The sequence below is a fragment of the Styela clava genome, chromosome 5 (genome assembly GCF_964204865.1).
Source record: "Styela clava chromosome 5, kaStyClav1.hap1.2, whole genome shotgun sequence".
Classification (NCBI taxonomy): Eukaryota; Metazoa; Chordata; class Ascidiacea; order Stolidobranchia; family Styelidae; genus Styela; species Styela clava.
In genome coordinates, this window is record NC_135254.1 from 12,564,784 (window position 1) to 12,586,815 (window position 22,032).

The 22,032-nt window shown below is 35.4% G+C and overlaps 2 protein-coding genes across 5 annotated transcripts in view; both read left to right on the forward strand.

The window, feature by feature from the left end:
- LOC120344177 (uncharacterized) lies at positions 1–11,710 on the forward strand. 2 transcript variants are annotated; one of them, XM_039413286.2, is made up of 6 exons: positions 1–272; positions 962–2,741; positions 6,218–7,067; positions 7,640–8,561; positions 8,858–9,112; positions 9,664–11,710. In XM_039413286.2, exons 1-6 carry the CDS (start codon positions 96–98, stop codon positions 10,240–10,242), a joined length of 4,563 nt encoding a protein of 1,520 aa, XP_039269220.2. In that variant the 5' UTR covers positions 1–95; the 3' UTR covers positions 10,243–11,710. The 2 variants fall into 2 exon arrangements, with proteins under 2 accessions (XP_039269220.2, XP_077968647.1); XM_078112521.1 differs by lacking the exon at positions 1–272 and adding an exon at positions 571–872.
- Positions 11,654–22,032, forward strand: part of LOC120344190 (uncharacterized) — a 17,337-nt gene continuing 6,958 nt past the window's right edge. Inside the window, exons 1-5 of one of the 3 annotated variants that reach the window (XM_039413304.2) lie at positions 11,654–11,773; positions 16,283–16,519; positions 17,479–17,601; positions 18,441–18,563; positions 21,228–21,317. In XM_039413304.2, coding sequence (XP_039269238.2) covers positions 16,384–16,519; positions 17,479–17,601; positions 18,441–18,563; positions 21,228–21,317 — 472 coding nt within the window. In that variant the 5' untranslated portion in view covers positions 11,654–11,773; positions 16,283–16,383. Of the gene's footprint in view, positions 11,774–13,847; positions 14,339–16,282; positions 16,520–17,478; positions 17,602–18,440; positions 18,564–21,227; positions 21,318–22,032 lie in introns of those variants that run through there. The other 2 variants (XM_039413300.2, XM_039413301.2) reach the window with 2 other exon arrangements.

The window sequence follows — 22,032 nt, forward strand, 5'->3', positions numbered from 1 at the left end:
TAATGTAATTATTACACTGCAAATGTATTCGCGGTAGACGAAAAGAAAATCGATGAGTATCATGACAGGATGTAAGGTGAAGTAGAAGAAAAGTTATGTTCAAGTTCGTGACTCCCTCTCCCAGGCAATACCGAAATAGCGCCCAAGGCACGGCGCAATGGGACGACAATGCAAAAGTAGACGCCGTCACTGCGAAACTGAAGAAAGGAGATTCATTGTTTTGTTACTTGAACAAACATCAGAACAAAGCATCAGCACCTCACAAAAGCAAGGTATGTAAGTTGTAAGATAGTTTTAGTACTGGTATTATAGGTTTATTATGCTTTATGAACTTCTGTTTTATTGGAGTTATGGCCTTATTATCGAGAGGAGTTGAATATAAATGTGTAGATTGCAGAGTTGTAGAAGCTGAGATGACGTGCGCTTACAAAATTATACATTGTGAATTCGGCTTCGGGAATTATTTGACCACCGATTTATTTAACATTGAATCGAGTAAGATATTTGTGTATGACAAACACATGTACATAATTCCATGTATGTGACAGATACTATTTGTAATAAAATTTTGCTGAAATATTTTTTGCCACTGTTTATGTAATGTTCTGTGATCTATATGCTGAAATTGTCACCGTTTATCTCGCAATACTCTTTCTTTCTTCTAAGATACGTGACGCCTTTACCAAATTATGATTTGAATGGCGTAGTGTATTGGAGTAAATCTTATTACAGTATCACTCATTGAAGCGGCCTCGCCAGCACTTGTCGCTCTGTGTGGGAGTGTAATATTTGCCATGCAATTATCTACCTAGCTAGGAAACGAAGCTCGATGTTTTAGTTACCTGAGATACTTTATGCGCTGTCCTGTGCTCGTATGTTAAATTTTCTAATGTCGTTTTCTCTTTTATTTCGATAGTTGCTGCAATTAATAATTGATTTTATCTGTTGTGCATCTTGACAGCCTTTCTCAAGTACCGTCATTTGTAATCGGAATTTAAATCATACAAAGTTATCGTCGCCGAACCGTCAGCAGATTAACAAGCTAACAACAACAAATAAATCCGTGCTTCAGCTACAGAATGTTACGAAGACGTTAGAAGAAAATCAATCTGGAAAAAGCGTTCGGCATTTTGATAAATCGAAACAGGGTATTGAAGAAACAGGGATAGCAACAGAGGTTAGCCATTTAGAATTGGATAACGAGACTTGCCAAGCGTCGTCGCGTCGCACAGGTACCGAAGCCACCTATTGCGAAGATGTTCGATATCTTGTCCCAAAGGACGTGAATATACGGCGCTGGAATAAAAAGCGTAGATCCAAGTCTGTTGGCGACGAAATTGCAACCAAAGCGCACAGGAAGAAAAGCATGACGCACGACTACTTCTCAGATTGTGACAGCGATTCTGCTTGGCTTGACCAACCTTCGCCTATTCTTTTAACGTCGTCACCACCTCAAAATGCCGTGAAAGTTCCAGCTACACGGTTGCCAGTTCAGGATGTTAACAGCGTATGGGATTATGGAAGACCGCCGAAATACGAGGACACGAAGCTAGACGAAAATAGAAATATTCTCGAAAATGGCAACGACTGGGAAGGTGATATGCTATTCGACAACATACCTGATATTCGACAAGAAGCTAGCGATTTGTTTTGCAAATCTCTTAGAGATACAACTAGATATGCGAAACTGGTGCCGGAAACCACAAACCATGTTGCAAATGTAAGAAGTCCAGATTTACAATTGTACAAAACTTCTCCTCACAATAGTTATAATGGATACCGATCAACCCCTGACCGTGACCAAACACCGATTAATGGACACGAATATGATAAAAATGTTCCAACCTCCGGACCTATATTTGTGGGCGGAGGTTTGTTTTTAACCGAAGAGGACGAATGTTCGGACTATCATCGTCACGAAACACCAACAAAAGAGTATTCAGGTACCAAACAAACAATGGCAGGGTCTTTATATCAAATTTCAAATTCTAACTCTTTGTATATCCCTAATTCTGGAATGACTGTTCATAATCATATCAATTCAAGTAGGCAGCGAGATCAACAGACAATAAACGGGAATGCTAGATATTATGACCGGAGGTCGGAAAATGGTAATTTAAATTTCCAATACAACAGCGTAATTAGCGTCGACGATGCGGAATATTCATTTAGGGATCAAAAGATAAATATATCTAGCGATGTTTCAAAGAGTGTATCAACTCCATTATCTGAGGGCTCTCAAAAATCTATTGAGCATTCGAAAATGAGTAGTGCCGTAACCAGCATTATGTTATGTTCGGAAGGTAACGACAGTTCAGAAACGAATAACAAATATCAACAGAAAACTTTTAGTTCCGGTCCTAGAAGTTTACGGAAGAAACAAAACTTTAATGCAAAGATGCAATTTTTAAAGAAAACACGACAAAGTGACGATGATGACGACGATGCAACAACACTTACAATGATTACTACTTCAGATGATGCTGCAGAACTCAGCAGCAGTTCTTCAAGTGGCAGTGCAAGTACTGCTCGTGTGAGTGTTACAAGCGCAAGAAGTTCAAAGATGCAATCGTCACCAAGGACTCCTCCCTCTTCTGCAGATGCGACAGCAGAAAGCTTCATCATTGAAAAGGTTGAAATAAATGTCAATAAAGTAAATGGATTTAACGGCGTCTTATCTCCCGAAGAAAGAATTGCGTCTCTTCAACGATCAATAAGCACTCAAAGTGGCAAGTTAAGAGGTAAATGTTATTCAATTTTTAATTTAAACAATCGACCACAAGTCCAGGTTTTACTGATTACTGTTACACGTTTCAATCCGTATGATTTCATTGTTATTTTCACATTTGACGACATGGAAATGATTTATTGTTAAGTTATCTTTTTTAAAACTATTTTTGGTAAAATGATAATTGATCATAAAACCACTCTAACACGTTCATAAAATATCAACCTCATATACTTAGCCTTTTATGTGGTTGTGTATTTTTCAAAACGTGATTTGGGAACACTAAAAATATTTCTATCACTTTTCAGTTCATATACTGTAACATTACATCGCTTTCGGCATATTCTTGTTTTGTTAAAAGATCTATGATATGATCTCTGTTATATTGTCATCTAGTATTTCAAGAAAGCTATAAGCTTACAATTTTTAAATTTAAAACGTGTTGCGGATTGCAACTTTACCAACCGATCGTTTATCACGTGAGGTTTTAACCGGACGCATAATGGTCCTTATGACATCTATAACAATGCTTATGGTCGTTGATTGAAAGTAGTGTACTTTTACTCATTCCACTCGAGCGGCTCACTTCTTTTGTGAATTGCAAGAGGTCTGAAGTGTACGGTCGATAAACTGTTGCATGAATCACGGGAATTGGGTGTCGTAAATAGTGGCTCGTGTTTATCAAGTTGATTCTCTTTCGGCCTGTCATTACTATTTTGTATAAACAGTTTTTGCTGCTACTTTAGAGCAATATTCAACCCCGCTATCATCTTGAACAAGGCTTCTGATAAGTGGTTATTAGGTACACGATAAAATTACTTTTGCGCCATATGCCTAATTTATTTATTGAGAGTGGAAAATGGGAATGAAAGGAGTGCTATAGCTTCCACTAATGCGTTTTAATAAGTCTGGCAGATGGTGGATTGGTCAAGTGGTGTCTACAGATTGAATTTAAATAAAAAAAAATCAGTATATGGATGTAATATTCTGGCACAGCCTTAAGGTACTTTTATCGTTCGCTGTTCACCGTTTTAATTATCGTTATCCGACGTCATGTAAAAAATTTATGTATCTAAAACCTATCAATGGACGTAAATTTGCATTAACATTTATTATTGTAGGAATTATGATGGTAAAAGGACCAGACACTGATATATCAATCACAGAATGAATGCATGAACCGCAAAATACCTATGTGAAATGTTAATCACTACAATGACAGAATTTTTTTTGTATTATGGAAAAATGAGTCCTACGCGGTATATCAAAGTTGATCATATCCAAAGCGAAGCAAATAATGATGATCAGTATACTTACCTCGCGTCAATTGGTCCCAGAGAGACTTCCGCCGTGAAATGACATTTTGCGCAAGTCTCATTATCCTTTGCGATGCATTTGAAGCTGTTAATTGATCACCTCGAATCTTTCAATCATACATTGCCCTCAACGCTTCCTTTAATATTTCTCTGGCCGCTTCGCCAATTCAATTTTCTCAGGCGTAATTTTTTTTATACAGGGTGTTAAAAAAGTAACGCAAAATTAACAGAAGTTAAGATGAAATGCTACGTAAACATTTAAAGACTGACACCTTTAAGAGTATTGAATTACGGTGAATGCCATTCAAACAGTTCACGACTGACGCTTTTTAAAAGTTACTTTTTTAATGTTGCTATGACGATAAATTTTACATTCATTTTGCGTAACTTTGTTAACACCCTGTAGTTGTGTGAATTTTTGTTTCCGTATCGAAATGATTTTCATGGTAATGATAATTATAAGGTACTGATTTGTGGTGCTGCTTGCATTGGCCGCTGTCGCCTTGGACTGTTTCTGAGTGGCTTCGGCCATTGTAGTGTTAGCTCGTTAGTAACTCAGAAATCATCTCTTTTATTTTTAAATTCGTGCGTGACGATATTTGTATGACTACATAGGCGGTCTGATAATAAATTACCAAATATAAACAAAGATCTTTATCTAACATCATATTTATATTTCTAAAAGCGACGCAGTTCAATTTCAGAGCGTTTTCATTTATTAATGAGTTGAATTTTTCATTATAAATCGATATAAAATAATTAGAGCAAAACTGTTGATTGAATTCTAACATTTTGATTGTCAAAAATCTGTTATTCGTTGTATTGAGATATAGTAACTTTGCCTTGTAGAAACTGAGGGACTACTCAAATGTTATTGGGCAATATCAAAGCTTGATATTCATCTATTTCTTCACTTCAAACCCGTAAGAAATGTCTGGTATTCAACTACACATAACCCATAATAATTGAGGCATCAAATTACCGTTTTCACATAACAAAGCAACAAGACACACGTAACGAAAGGTCACAATACCGAAAAGGAAACCGCGTAGTAAAGTGCCTCAAACGCATGTAAGCTGATGCTTTACATGTCTATATATCAGTTTGATAAATATTTAATTAAACTTTCATCGGCCATGCGTGGATCGGTGATAGCGAAAACGCACGTTTTTACTTTTGAATGACAAATATAACCCACTAGAGATCATATTGAAACGTATTCTATAAAATTTAATCACGCAGTTTTGAGGTACTAAATTAATTAATTTTGATTTGACCAAAGAAAAATTGTATCTGTGAAAACAATTAGGGTGAGGGAAAGACACTTGGTTTTCTTTCTTTTTATCTGAAACATATGTGGTATAATTTTGCTATCGCGATATCCTTGCTCTTAATAAATATCTAGCAAAGCAGTCACGTGACTGTTCAAAATTTGCGTCGATAACTACAGGAATAAATCTCGAATAAAAATTCCAATTCTTCAGCGTCATTATATGTTTTAATTTATTCGACTTCACTCGTGCAGTTATATTTCCCCTCTTGCATCCACCAGGCAGCATTCAAATTCATTGCCGTATTAAAATATCTTTTCAAAGTCAAAGATATGAAAAACGTCCTAAATCTTCCTTTACTTCAAATCTTATTGTTGTTGACTCGACTATAAATATCAAACTTTAGTCTCCACTCAGCAAACAAAGGTACCAAGCATATTTGTTTGTTTAGTACAACCATATATTTGTAAGAAACGGTTCAGAATGCTGCGTATTCAATAGGAACGCTAGCTATCAATTGGTTGAGTTCAGTATTTACTTTTTGTCCCCAAGCTTGGTTTGATTGTCGTAATAACGCTGGTTACGCCTGAAAACGTCAATAGACGCGTAAATTGGATTGCAATTTATTAGATAAGAATCATGGTTCGTTAAATTTGGAAATAAAAGTTGCGAACAGTCATTGAGATATGTTGAATTGTTACAGTAACGCGACACCTATCCTAGGAGCATAACCTTAGCAGTAAATAAAGACAGCAAACTTACTAGTTTGACAGTCCTGGCTTTAAGGGTGTGTTCTTCAAACAAAAGCTTATATGTACGTATTCAAGTGAATGTCTTTGTTGAGTGTAATATTGAAACAATATCTGTGTTATAGTACTCAGTATTTTTGTGTGTATTTTTAGATCGCCTTAATGCAGTCACAGACGATGAAAGTGACATTCCCACCAGTTATCCTAAAGGAAATTCGAGTGAAACTACCCAGTTCGTAGAATACGTAGAACCGTATCAAGAATCAGAACTAGATATGTTGTCGATGAATCGGTATTCGCCATCTGAAGTATCTCCTTCGCAAATTTTTCACTCGAGAATTACTCAGCTCAGAGGAGAAATCAGTGGACCTAGGACATCGCGTTCTCTTTCTCGTATCCCGAACACAAGACATTCTCCTACTCAATCAAGAAGATGCCGTTCGCTAGATCGAGGCTTGAAGAGTTCTTTCAGGAGTGCTCTCTCCTCTACAAATAGTGATATGAGTGGCAGAAGATCACTTATAAATTTTCGAAGGCGAAATAGTCTCGGATCAGACTCGGATGTCAGTCCCGTTTCCACGATTAGTAGGTCTCGGCTACGTAAAGCCACCTCGTCAAATTCTCTTGCAGATCAGTGGAAACCAAAGATCGATGTTGCTGAAACCCTTTCTGCTCTCATATTAAACCCCGTGAACGGTGGTGTTAATGACCGTAAAACTCTCAGTGACTACCTCAAAAACTCCTCGAGAAGCAACTCCTACGAGAGAATGACTCCAAGTGCGGAAGATGTCCGATGGAGAAAGAGTAAATATGCACAAAACTATAGCCCAAGTTACCAGACAAGTCATCAGAGTCGGTCGGGTTCGTCGTGTGGAGGAAGAACGCCAAATCATTGCCTCTTATTCGAAGAAGTTAAATTAGACTCCTTGTCAATATCGGGAAATTCTTCGCTTGAGCGACCACGGGAGTCGAAGATCGTATCAAAGTCCCAAACTCCGAACAGGTGATATGAAGAATATTTTATTGAATCATTTTAAGTACGGTTATTATGCGGTTGAGCGTGACGGAATAAAAAAGTGTTCCCTCTTCATTAAAACAAAACAGCAAAATTTTTGGTGAAATATCGGTTTCCACAGGACTATAAATTTGCAAAAAAAAATAAAAACTAATAGTAGTTGTGGCGGCTTCGACCATCTCTAAGTACTGATAATTTGATATCGATCGATTGTGTAGATAAATGTTTTTCCCACCAACAATTTAGCAAAAGGATTCATAGATACACTTTGTGTATATTTATTGTTATTGTATGATTCTGTTTGTAACTAGCGATGTTCAATGTAGAGTTGCGGGGTTTGGTCAAATATTACAGTTGTACAAAGATTGTTTCTACACAAACCCTCATTATTTCCCGTTCGATAGATACTGTTCGACTTATAGACCAATAAAATAGGAATTCTTAGTTTATGAATTATTAATTGTGTCGAGGAGGGACTGTTGGATAGTTGTTCCTTCTAATAAAAACGAATGAAAGTTCCATGTTATTGATTTTTTGCTAAAATCATTATTCTGTTTCAGATATCCTGCTGTACAAGCATCCCCTCGTTCGATATCGGACTTGTTACCTTCTCCAAGACGGAACATCGATGCAGAACCTGAAGTCATAACAATAATTGACAATGACGTCACTTCTAATGACATCACAGAACATGAATGCACCCGTCGGAATAGTTTTATAGAAGCTGTTACAGGAGCGTCATCCGAAAATGCATATTCGTCAAATTCGGAGTCTTTGACCGATAAAACATTTGGCAATGGCGTTGAGACTACTTCTCAAAACAACTTTGCAATCATTTCTAGCGAAGTAGGATCAGATGCAATAACTATTACTGCATCTGATTCTGCTTACCACTCAGACCAAAATGTCAAACTTCACGTTGACGGAGCCGCTAAATCAATCGAAATTTTTCCGGAGGAAGTAAATATTAATTTAACAACACACCCTGTTTCAAATGACTTAGCAGTCGCGGTTATCAGAAGGCCCTCTTTACGAAACCAAAGTGTTTCGTCCATATCAAGTAAAAAATCAAACAAAAAAGCGAAATTGGCCAGTGATAAATTACATAATTCTCACTCATCTTCCAACCAGGAATTCCGACTAAAAAATCCACATCATTCCCCGGATAAAAAACCGACGTCTGATCTTGTTAGTCAAGAACCGATGTATGTTAACATTCCTAACCCTGGCAAACATAGAAATGATTCTTTGGAAGATATAGTTACTGTGAAATGTCGAAATCCACGTTGTAGAAAAGAAATGTGCTTGGAGGACGGAAATAGCAAGTTCAAATCTTGCCATCATTGTTATACTTATTACTGTTCGATACAATGTCGCCAACTACATTGGGAACGACATAAAATGAAGTGCGTATTTGCCCGAGTCAACAGTGACTGTAAAAAGATTTTGAGGATGGGTCGAGAAGATGACGTCATTAAACAGGTGACGTCACGGAACATTTTTATTTTAATACATAGTTACAATTCTGAGATACTGTGACTCATAGGACTTCGCAAGTGATTTGGATTTTTTAAATGTAAATTGTGCTAGAACGATGTTATATCGAAATGCACGGCATGGTTTTGTTGCTTTTAAATGTTTATACACCTATGGTATTACTTATAAAATGATAAACTCAGTTGTGATTGATGGTCAATAATTGTGATCTATATCTATTTGTACATCTATAAATAATGCTCTCTATAATAATAATAATTACTCATTTACTTTGTTAACAGGCCTTCACGCGCGTGGCAAGAACAGGTTATCTGTCCCGCGGGCGTGGTTGCGTGCAAGTGATTTTCTCCTGTCCGGAGAGGGCGGAACAATTTGTTTCTGAAGGTCTATTCGCATTGGAATCTCTTCCTCTTTATCGCACTGTGAATGATCTTACGGATTTTCAGAAGAGATTATCAAATACGGAGTTGATTCCTGACGATTTAATTGAAACTTGTGAATCTGTATACGACGCGGAGAAAACATACGTATTGCAGGTAGGTCATGTACATAGTCATAAAATATATGCCTTCATTAATTTGTATTGGAGAAGTTATGATTGCTGAAAAACTCTTCAACTATGTTCAAATGAAATGCATGTTCAAAACATAATGTTATGATGTTGTTACTGCCACTGTAGTTTATGACACTCCTATTATTGGACACGTAGTGAACCTATGAATTGTTTTGTTAGTATGTGGTTGTTGTTCTTGTTTTTTGCTTTACTTCATATCGTTATGAAAACCCCGCTTTTCTCCTTGATTACTGGACCAATTGCTTTGAAGTTTTCGGTGGTTAGAGATTGATTTTTTTTGCTAGAAGGCTATTACTTTTATTTATTCCTAAATTTTCTATAAATCCAATGAGATCTGATATTTCACCCAAAATTCCGTCGTAATATTTTTTACTCGTGGGAACACTGTTTTTAATTTATTTCAAGTGGTTCCGTAGTTGAAGATCAGATAAAATATTTTATTTTGCCCTACGTGTCTATATATTTGAGCATCGCTTCCTTGTTTGATTATATCATCACCATAACGTTTTGCAGGTTCTTATAGACATCCCCAAGGAAACACTGTCGTTATATAATCGACCTTATCGGAATCGCAACTCAAATGGAGTATACATCCACGCTCTGAATCCCATTTATAAAGTTAATCAGGAATCAATCACAGACCAAGAACTTCAACATGCACCGGAGACCTTAATTTTGACTCCGCCAACGACCATACCCGAAACATGGCTCACTACATCACCTAGCGGATTTAGTCGTTCAACATCAACAACGTCGCCTTTATCACAAACGTCTTCACCTTTGAATGCTTGTGGCCAATCATCGGTAAAAGACGAATTGCGTCAAGCGAAGCGTGCCCGTCAATTATGCTTCATTAACATTCAACGTAAGCTGCGTGAAAAAGGTGTTACGTTACGCCACCAGTACCCAGACGTTTACCGTAAACTTTGCGCGTACGTGGACACTGGAACACATTTCACTCCAGTGGTAATATATCCTCAAGATACAAGAAGTGGGAAAAATTTTATGTGTCTGGTTATGCCGGGATCAGAACCTCAAATTTTAGGATGGGTGCAAACGCCGGGCTTATTAGATGATATTGCAACAGGTTAATAATGCTTAAAATTTTCGTTGAACTAATTCGTAAAACTTTATGCGATCTCATTTTATATTATTTCAAATATGACTAATTCCTGGAGGAAATATTGCGCCAAACGAACATAATATTCAATTTGTTATTATGACTATTTCTATTACATCACTTACATGCGAAACACGCATTTTGAATCACAGCTGACTAACTGGTGAACAACAGACCTTGCGCCAGTCGACACGAGTTTGCATTAGTCATTTTAAAAATGAACCATTCCGAACTTCCAAAATTCATAACTCGAGAGTTCATTGAATGATAATTATAAACTGTATAACGTCACAATTAACATGAAATGTACTTGAACATTTGACAGCACGTCACGGCATATAAAATCATTCATTTTAAACCCACTTACTAAACTACAAGTTTCACTACTGAAGAATTAAAACAAAAAATGCATGATGTTCGACAAATTCCAAACAAAATGAATAAATATTCGTATCGATGAAAATATTGTCGCAATACAAAACGCATTCGCCAATTATGCGACCAATAAAAACAAATAATTGAACCTACTTATGCTGCACTTTGGTGGTCAAATTACCTCGACAAAATATTCTGCCACCAAAGCGTCTTTCGGCATAAACAACATTTAGAACCGAGGAAATAAATCAGCAATTCCATTTTCAATAGGACCAAGCAAATGTATTTCAAAAAACAAGTTGCGTGCTCGATTAGCAGTAAGTGTTACACGGCCACACATAACCTATCATAACATGCGATACGCAGTAATATTACAGCCATTCCATGACCAACTTCCCCCAGTCCGTATACTTAGCTAATGAGATTCGAAATCGAACAATGGTGTAAAGGTTATGACGAAGAATTCAGCGTGTGTTATCCAGCGTCAATCGCATAGCTTCCGTTATTTAATGTGTATATTATTTCTTAGTAAGGTTTGCTCATCTAATTGTGACAATCTGTTTTGACATAATCAGTGGGAAAGACATATATGACATATTATGTTCCAACAGCGGTTTTGCTACACACTGTGCGTATATGTTTATTATTATTCTGAGTGTGCGATTTTTTATTCAAAATTTGTTTTGAGCTAGGTTGCATTACAAAAGATTTTATACGTTGTTAAATTAAGACAAGCTATTTGCACTTTATTGTGTTAAACTGTTGACTTGAAACTGTGAAATACTCGCTATATTTTGCCCAAGTTTATACTCAGGCATTTGGCATTGCCAGTTAAAGTATAATAAATCTTCTTATGGCTACCTTAATATAGTTAGATATTTTGGTTGAACCATGTACACATGTTCATAGATTTTGCAAGAAAATAAGATTTTCTAGTATTTATTTCATTTTTATGCGAATTATTGTCAAATTTTATACTTCTATATGTTGTCAAATTTTTAATTTCTTAGTATATTTAATATATGGTTTCATATTTCTGAATAAAAAATCTACTGTGCTGATGGATTATTGTGTTTTCTGGATCTAAACTTTGCGAAATATAAACTGGAATTTGAACACTTCTGGGCGGTAAGTCGAATTAATTTTTATGCAGAAAAGTTTATATATTATGTCGCTTTGGTTTTGACACTGGTGCTAAAAATTGGACCATACAGATGTTGTCTATGAGTTGATTGGTTGAAAGATGACCGCACGTGCCCGGCAATTGAACTCTGCCGACCGGTTAGATCTCAGGATCTACTACTGTGACATCACAATTTAAATTACCTAATATGATTTCATGATACGTCGAATAAATATGGGTAGTTGTGTGCTAATCTAATATTTTGTGTAAGCGACCATCATGATAACTGACCGGAGGTACTTCGTCTGGGTAATGCCTAGCGCTTCGTCGGATAATTTCACAATGTACTGAATTATTATTTTAGCATTTCTCTGTTTTCGCAGCATAATTTGTTGCTGATTCCTAACAAAACTTGTTTTTGTCTAGAATATGTATGTTGGTACAATCTGAATTATTGTAAATCGAAATAAGATACTATTCACGTAATTCGTAAATTACTACAATTTCATATGTATTTTTAGGTTTTTTTTTATTGCACGTTTTACAATGATAAAGACAATCAGCCTGAAAGATATTGCTTAACACTTTATTTCTATGGCTTCTCATCCAGACGGTTAGAACAAAGCAAAACCATACAGGAATCATTTTCTAAACGACGATATATATACAGTATATTATGTCCAAAACCCACAGGATGAGACACTCAGATCACGTCAGTGTTTTGGCCATTATATAAGCACTAAGCCATGTATTCATTGATTTATCCAGAAAATATTTACTGAAAATGCATTTTAAAATTCAGTAAATTTGGGTTGATAGTTTACGCCGATAGGCATTGGATCGTGTCATGAACAACATGAGAAATAGATGCAAGTCATTCTTTCTAGACCCGTTTCAGACTTGAGTTTGGAAACATTGAATAAAACACCTCCACTAACAAGTCGCTAAATTTGTAAAACGGAACATGCTCTTCAATGACTGATAAAATCTATCCATTTCAAAGCTATACCTTGGAGATTTAAAATGAATATATTTTCAGATTTGAAGGGCGAGCTTAGGGGTAGATATTCAGATTCTGTCTCTAGATTGTGGTTGTTATTCACCATTATCTGTGAAAATAGCGGCCAAGGCAGTTTCGGAATATTATATTCTGTGTACGACACGTCATTTCAATGGAAACGTGGTGGGTTTTACACCGATCTTTGAACTGGTATTCATCAACTAAATGTTAACAATTGTATGTGTATTTTTCAGTTTTTCTTAACAATATTTGCCTGTTTATTCGCATTTAAATCCCACGTACTAGTCATCTTCATCATTGTTTCAGTATTTACTGCTGAACGCATTCAACCTGCTGGTAGCTTCAACTATCAGGCAATCACTGCCGGAAGTGACATATTTTCTACGAGGCCTTGCGTTCACCTATGCGCTGTGATGTTAAATCACTATCCATTTGAATATTGAAAACATAATTTGGTGTTATTTTAGTGAGAGAGCAGCAGTTATAATAACAAGCAGAATATTTATGCATTACAGACAAACTAATACGTACAGCTGGAATCAAAAATTGTTTGTAAATTTCTGCCTCTATTTTGGCCAATTGATCGCTAAACGCGCGTGACTGGAGTACTCATCTAGCTTCTAGCACCATATGTATTCAGAGTCAGAGTGAGGATAAGTAATGAATAATCCCATAAACGAAATGAACATTAGCAAATTTGAAGAAATATTCAAATCAAACTTATTTAGTAATTTGCTCTTGATAGGCAGATTTTAGATATTTTGCATATTTCTACTGTTTTTATTATTCAGAATAATATAAGCCACACAAACACGCAATTGTAACTGAGTTCCATTAAAACTTGACGTTGGAATTTTGCAAAAATCAAATCTATATTAATAAATTGTATATTGATAAATAGTCAAAAAGGTCAGTCAGTAGATTAACCACTTACAAAAAATTAATACAGTATATAATGAAAATATAGTACAATAGTCTTTTACCTGAAATTTGACAAACCTAAGGAATGATTTATCGAAATTATGATAATAATTAAGCCATCTTTTGTCTAATTATTTGATAGTCTTTTATTTATTATAAGGTATGGATTAGTGAGGTGTAGTAAACTATTATTTTTTCATCACCAAATATGTTATAAATCCATATGTACACCACAAGACGAATTTGCTGTCGGACAGCGTTGAGATCTTCGTTTAAACATCTACAATAAATATTGGATATTTTTTAAATTCTGTAGCTTTGTCATTTAATGCTGACGCTGACATGAATAGTAAAACAATGGAGCACATAGGTGGTGGGCGAGAGCCTAGTTATTCCAACCCACCAAGTCCACAATCCCGAATACTATCTTCTTCGAGCAGCCCGGAATTAACTCGATTGTCGAGATCGAAAACAATGAATTATCAGCTGGGATCCGGTCCGATTCGACCAGTGACTCCCACCTCTCCATATCACCAACAATCAAAATCACCCAGTTTTATTGGACATAATATTTCTCCGACAAAATATCATCCATCTGGACGTAGCCACGGAAGCATAGACAACAGTGGTAAATTTTTTGACTTCATTTCTACGTTTATTTAGTGACATGGAATGGAATAATTTCACCCATTGTGTATATGTGGTTAACAATGACCAAGCCATATACATTTGAAATAGATTTTACATAAATTATGAAGGCATTAAAGTAAACTTGAATTCAAACGTCAATTTAATGTTCGATGCAAGGCTGAGGGATTGTGAGGCTATAACAATGCCATCTTATACATAGCTAAAACTTAAGTAATTCAACTATTAGGCTACTTATAATGTTGGATATTGAGATTTTTTATTTAATATTTGCCAGTTGCTCTATATCATTATATATGATCATGCTTGATAGTGAATGACAGTTCATTTTATCTCTGATGCAATGACTAGTATATACAATTGTGAATAATATGGGGTCTACTCTTTTGTGTCGTTGGTTTTCATTTGATTATTTGCGGACATTTTCAAAAGATATTCCACTGATAAGAGCATAACATGTATAATGATATTTATAATCATTGTTTCCATCGTGTTTTTCTTTCTTATTAACGTAATCAGCCGATGTGCTTGAATCGCAGTTGGGTGGAAATGTAGAAAGTTAATCCTGATTTTCAAATTATAGCATGCGAGTGGGCTCCCAATGCGAAAGAGGTCTAAATGTTATACGATATATGGTAATATGTACGCTTCAAGCTTATTTAATCGTTATTTATATAAGAAACGAAATCGCTCGATTCATGCTGTTCTCATAACACTGTAATGCATTTACCAATTCAAACGTTTGTTTTATCTATTAAAATCACCAAACAATTTTAATACGTAGAAAAGTTGCATCGCTTCCGTGTGAGATGTGACTTCCCTGTGATTGTAAAAGGTTAGATGAATATGTGACTCATATTTACGTAAATAACGTCATAAGTATTGCGAACATTTTATACTCGATTACGCCTTGGATTGAATACGAAATGTTTCCTACGTATTTTAGGTGACACACATGCATAATTTGTTCGTACAGTATTTCATACTAAAATTACATATATATATATACAAGGGGAGCATTACCAAAAATTTTACATATCTTCTTAAACATTAAAGGTATGTCGAAAAATCCATTGGGAATAGAACGTTTTCATACGTTTCGAGCATTGTTAAAATGTTCACTTATATGGGTAATCCTATCAAAAAATCAAAAAAATTGAGTTATAACATGAAAATACATGAGAAAAGATAAAAGGAACAGCTATCCGATCTCGGATTCATGCCGACTGCTGCACTCAATGCGTATATTACTTACTTACTCTAGCGTCTAATTTGAGCCATTTATGTTCAAAACGAATAAACACATCGTGGAGGTTATGTCTTATTATTACAATGTAATAAACAAACTCAAATTTATGTGAATTCCGAATTATATTTCTCAATTCAACACATGTTTTTAGATCTTGAAATATCGAATGGACGGATTTAATAAAATTTGCATTGGTACTACTCCCGTTTTAATGAAATAACATTTCATTAGCCATTCATTTACCAGTGCAAAATTCATGTAAACATGTCTCCCTATTTCATATTAAGTCTATGATACGCCTGAAAGAATTGCATAGAACTAAAAATCCCTCTACAATTTGCGCTTGAAATTAATATGGTTCTCGGTATATTGTAACCGCAACTACTTTAGTGAAAGTTCAGCCGAAAAATATTATTTATGTTAAAAGTGATAAACAACAGCAGCTTATATGCAGAAAGAAAACTGCCTATCAGATAGGTTCGCTATGAAATCTTGTAGCTTTGTACAGAGCGGCGAGTATGATGTGATACAAAATGGGTTTTGTGTTTCAGGCGCTCGTACGTGGATGTTTGCAATTTTCCAAGGTATAAGTTTGAGAGATCAATATTAGTGATGGTTGATAGATATATATGGATGTTTCTGCTCAGCTTTCGACATCTCATTGTTTGAATTTAGATTGCTCAATTCCAAGCACACCGACAAGTCGCACATTGTCAAATTTGCAACGATCACAAACTACAAGACTCGGGCCAGGACCTGGGTTGTACGGCAAGAACATGTGGGATGAAGACGAATATGTCGACACAGGGGGTCAATCAACAACACCCCGCACACCTACTGGTGGAGCAGCAGCTAGAAGAATAAATCAACAAAAGAAAATGCAGACTGTGAAATTACCAAAGAATCCTTTCAGTGAGTATAGCACTCATATTTTTTTCATATTGAATTTGAATTGTTTACATGGTCGTGCGGATTGTTAACAGAATCTGTGATTATAAATTGTTATCTGTGATTATAAATTTTTGTAATTGATTTGGGTATTCATGTTGTTGTTGTTAATGTTACCAATTTCCCATTTGTCAAACACTAAAACAATGGCTGTCAAATTTTCAGTGCTTTTAGATGGTTAGAGATATAATATGGGCAAACTACGGCCCGTTGGGTAATTCATTCTGGCCCGCCCGATGCTGTCGCAAATTTAATGTTTTAGCTAAAAATAATCTCAAGGGGATTGTTGAGATTGCAAATAAATTTAGTTTTTGCACGTTGTTTCCTCCTTTAGCTTTTGTAACACTGTAATTATCGTTCATGAATGTAACTTTTTACGTCGCACTTGGCCCCTGGTCCAAAAATCTTGCCGCCCCTGTTATAAATGAAAGTGTCTTTCAAAATCTATTACGTTTATAAATCTTTTAAGTCTATAAATTAGAAACAGCAATTTGCAAATTGAAATTTTCGTTTCCTACACTTGTATATGCTATAGCGCCTTCTAAAGGCAATTGGGAATCATGATTCTAATCCGCTAGTAGGAACTACAGATCCGGAATGTGTGGTCATTTACGTTATAGCTCGTGCACGGACTTCTAGTTCTAGCTTATCTACTACTTCATTTCATATTGCAAAATTTCACATCTCCAGGTTTGGAAAGGTAGTGGAATCTTGGTTGAAGCTAAAACTGATGTAATTTACCCATTCTGCGCCACAATACCATTCCGTTTACCACATTCCCTGAATATCTGCCATCCATTAAGACAAAAGTCTCCTGTAATGGATGGGATTCGAACGATACGAATTCAGTTAGGCTACTTTTTATTCCTTATTGAATTCAGATCCATCTACGCTCAATGATAAATTTTGTTAATTTTTTTCAGTTGATGAGGAAACGACTGACGACTACGCTGATATGACTGGACACATGAACGACAGAACTGGAATGAACGAGCTTCGTACAGCTCATAGCAAATCGGTGAAAATCAGATCAAATACAGTAACAAGTGCGTACACCACTTCCAATAGAGTTTTTGGTGTTTAAAATATATATGTTAATACTATCGTCTGTTAACATACATTTCTCCTGCTTTGCTCGGCGGTGTGGCCCATCATGCTAAGCGTTATAAATACGCCTGCCTCCGCACCTCTGATTACCCTACGTGGATCCTGCAAGGTTCGACCCCCGGATAATTAGGTGCAAGAGATTTGCTGGACTCCTCGCCGCCGTAGGGTGGTCCACGTAACCGCTGGTTGGTTACGTCTTCCTCCGCCATCAAGTCTATACATTCAAAACCAATTACTAGCTAACTAATCTCATGTCCGACATAGACTGGTAACCGGACGAGAGGCCGTGGTTTGCTGTATGATTAAGCCGTCTTAGCGGAATTCCTCTCCCCCGGGATAAATATGTAAATCCACCCCATCCTTGCGGAGAACTCTTAATAAGACAGGTTTACAAATCTATCGTCTGTGAGCATGTTCTTGACACAACGATTTTCTTACAATAAGATAAGAATAATATATTCGCAGTGAATATAGGCGAATAAAAGCAGAATTTAAAAGCACATCTTGGATTTTAATACAGGTTGGTATTCGCAATAACGCACTGGGTCCAGTCGCATCATCGCTATTTTAAGTCAATAATTTAGCGATGACGTCAGCGATGATTAGTCGAGTATAGAATAACCGAAGCGTGTTCGCTGACATACAATCAAACACAAAACTATTCCAACTAGATTTATTGTTACATTTTTTAATGAAGAATTGGTAGATAAATAATTAAATAATAAGGTACAGGTTAAACATATTAACAAAATTTATAAAATCATTCATGTATCAACAGGTTCGGATGACTTACCAGTACCTTTTATAGATGGAGACTTGTCAAGAAGTCGAAATTATTCCCTGGGCAGTTCACGGAGCGGTTCACAAAGTTCACGATTTAAAAGGAGCGATACCTCGCCCGGTAAGTTATCAAATCTTTTCACTCAACTATAAAAATGAGTCCGGTACATAAATAATTGAAGCATATACCAATTTCAATTATGGTTAGTATAAATTGTGATTCCAAATCAACATTGGTTGGTCAATTAATAGCCAGCCAGTTGTGAGATAGAAGAAGACTGCTTTTTAAACACGGCAAATCTGGCTTCATTATATATGTATAAACAATTTCTCTCAACTAGGATCGAACGCGTAAACAATTAAATGAAATATCGATACAGATTTGCCCTTTATTTTGAAGATATTTTGACTAATGGCTTGAATGACCTTTTCGAAACTAGTATTCGACTAAATCAATGTATAAACTAGCATGCGTAAATTACGCAAATAATTTAAATTTTGTGCTCGTTATAATAACGATGGCTAATTGAAACTATTCAAGAGAATCTCACAACTGAATTTAAATGAGAAGTTTTTGCCTTTTGCTACATTTAAAACAACTATAACGTCACAAAGTTATTCCAGTATATATAATTTGCGCATTTTATTTCGGTTAACGAAAATGCATTAAACGATTTTTTCTGTTGAATATTCGTGCGAATTTGATGATAACTCATCGAAACTATTCAAGAGAATCTCACAACTGAATTTAAATGAGAAGTTCTTGCCTTTTGCTACATTTAAAACAACTATAACGTCAAAGTTATTTCAGTATATATAATTTGCGCATTTTATTTCGGTTCACGAAAATTTTCTATGTTGAATATTCGCTGCGAATTTATTGCAAATTTCTTTATGGTAGACTTTTGTCAATCTAATTCGATGCATTTTACCAATTTTTGACCATCCATAGAGTTACTGTAAAATGTGACATCAAACATTTTGCAATGGTGCACAGTTGTCGACTGTGGGCCATTTGTGAGATGGGCTACTATTCGCGATCACATATGATCCGAATCTTCAATCGGAGACGATTTCCCAATCACTTATAATATTAGCACTGTAGTAAACAACAAAACCAATAACACGCTGATCTTAGATCCATACATAGTCTCCGATCATGTCGAAGAAAATTCTAATCCACATATCTGAAAGAATGGAATTTTTCTGGATTACATAATTGGTTAACCGGAACGCCAAACACTCCATATATGGCATCGTGTCTATTTTCAGCGTCAACATTGCAAGTACCTATTCTAATTATGAACGCAAGACGTTATCTCTTAATAGACGTGTTTATAGTTGTTATATCTCAATCTATTCTAGTCAACTAACAAAATAAGCTGATTGGTATATATTTGACTTAATAGTTTGTTTAAAATATAGAAAATAGCATATGAAAATACCAAACATATCGATTTACAATGGTTGCTATACAAAATGTATACACAATAAAATAGGAACTTATATGGGAAACACAAATAATAATATAAATATTTTCCCAATGTGTGGTAAATGTGTTACAATTAAGCTATGTTAAGCTAATTGACGGAGGTATTCAGTCACATATCGTTAATAATAAGAGCTTCATAAAAATAGGATTAAAATTCGCAGTGGTGAGTATACTCTCATGAGAAAAGTTCTCCAGCCATACAAATATCCGATACTAAGGCCAAGGTCACTGAATTTCCATTGTCTACCCATTAGCAATATCATCATCAAGCATCGCTACATATATATAAATAGTAACAGTCAAGCAAATGCGTGGGTATGTTTAGTAAGCCGGAAATACCAAAATATAACTTTGTGTTAATTGCTCCCATTGTTTTCTAGAGATCCGTGAATGATAATTTGTGAATCGCGCTATTCATGGAATCTACATATTATGGCCAATGCCAACATACTGTTATCTATTGATATTAGAGGTTGTTAAAAAAAAACGACTGTTATTCTGAATCCCAAAATTACGGCCACAATCTGAGATATATAATTCCGCAAGAACGTGGCATCATAATGTTTTGGTGAAAATGGATTGAAAAGTACAAACAAGCAGCGTTTTGATTGTCTCATCAGAGTTGAATCTTGTCCCTAGTGTGAAGCATTTGAATCGGAATGGAAAATTGTAAATTTTATAATACAGTACCTAGAACACCAAATCTGGCTTGAGTAGAACTATTACTTCCTCCATACTTGTGAGAAACGACTAAAGAATCGATCTCATCGCAGGATTGTCCCACGAGCGATATCGTGGGTCATAACAAAGGTTGCGCAACTTATTTTCATCGTTTGCGTGTAAACTTGGCATAACTGAGCTTATGATTATTGTAGGTTAAGTGAAAATCGCTTAGTTTTGTCCGTCAGTGGTCGAGCCAAGTCAACTCTTAAAATTCTAGTCATGTGACACGATGTCAGAATAAATGAGTCGAAATTTTAGCCTATTGTCAACTGTTAGTGGATAACTAAGTCTCGCTTTTATCGCCGCGCTTTATTTTTATTTTTTATTGTGTAATGAAAGGTTACCATCGACGTATTGAATTCGAGAGATATTTGAAGCCCGGTAAATTCAATTACTGCGGCTGAAAAGGTTGATTTGGTGAGAACAAAGTTGGATATGAAACTATAACACAATTTAGTATCTTTGGCGGAGATCTAAGTAAACATTTTTTCGGAAATGTTTTTCTGCCTATTTTTTGGCGCATGCTTCAAAAATATCTAATAAAATATTAGGCCTTTTTGATTATTTTAGTATTTCAAACTCAAGGATCTATCAAAGAGAAATTTAGCGACGTACAACGGAATGGTTCGATGAAAAGTACGCATCCATCCATAGAAGAAGGTACTTGAATAATTATTTTGCACCGAAGAAATAGCAGAATCTAAGACAAAATCTATTTCTAGTTCACCAAAATAATGAACAATCCAGACTCAAAATAAGCACAATCGAAAATCACAAAAATAATTTCATTGCTGTGTCAATACTCATTATATAACTATATTATATAACATTATATAATCCGCCTGCCGTCTGAAATTCAATAGTATATTATTGTGAGTAACGTCAAGCAATCTCATTCAATGTTACATAATTCATCCAATTTTACATAATTCATGCTGTTTGTTTCACCATGCATGTCATCTTCAAAGATCACGTATCAACTGCAGGTATTATTTTACAAACCATAATTGGAGTCAATCACCGCTATGATAATAAGGAATTTATATATACTTAACAGATAATGAAAATAAATTTACAAATGTATAAAATCATAACAGCCGAAACATTCACAAATGGAGCGAAAAATGTGATAATAGCGCACCATGTGAAATTTATGATTTTGGTATAATTCTTTGATCGCGCTTTTATAGGGTTACACTGTAATTTGGTGGTTCCTATACGCTGACTTATTTTTGGACACAAAATAGACATACAGATCGTTTTGTTGTTATGCTGTTGTTGAAATTCTTGTTGTTGGTGTTATACTTGACCAATTAATTGTTTGGAAATTTTCAGTGGTTAAAGATTGTATTTTCGCTAGGAGGGTAATACTTTT

What these genes read in the sequence shown, in the direction of transcription:
- LOC120344177 (XM_039413286.2), top strand. Translation starts at nt 96, where the DNA reads ATGTTCAAGTTCGTGACTCCCTCTCCCAGGCAATACCGAAATAGCGCC. An exon ending in AAGTCCCAAACTCCGAACAG is followed by an intron (nt 7,068 to 7,639) that starts GTGATATGAAGA and finishes ATTCTGTTTCAG; the next exon opens with ATATCCTGCTGTACAAGCAT. An exon ending in AGAAAACATACGTATTGCAG is followed by an intron (nt 9,113 to 9,663) that starts GTAGGTCATGTA and finishes AACGTTTTGCAG; the next exon opens with GTTCTTATAGACATCCCCAA.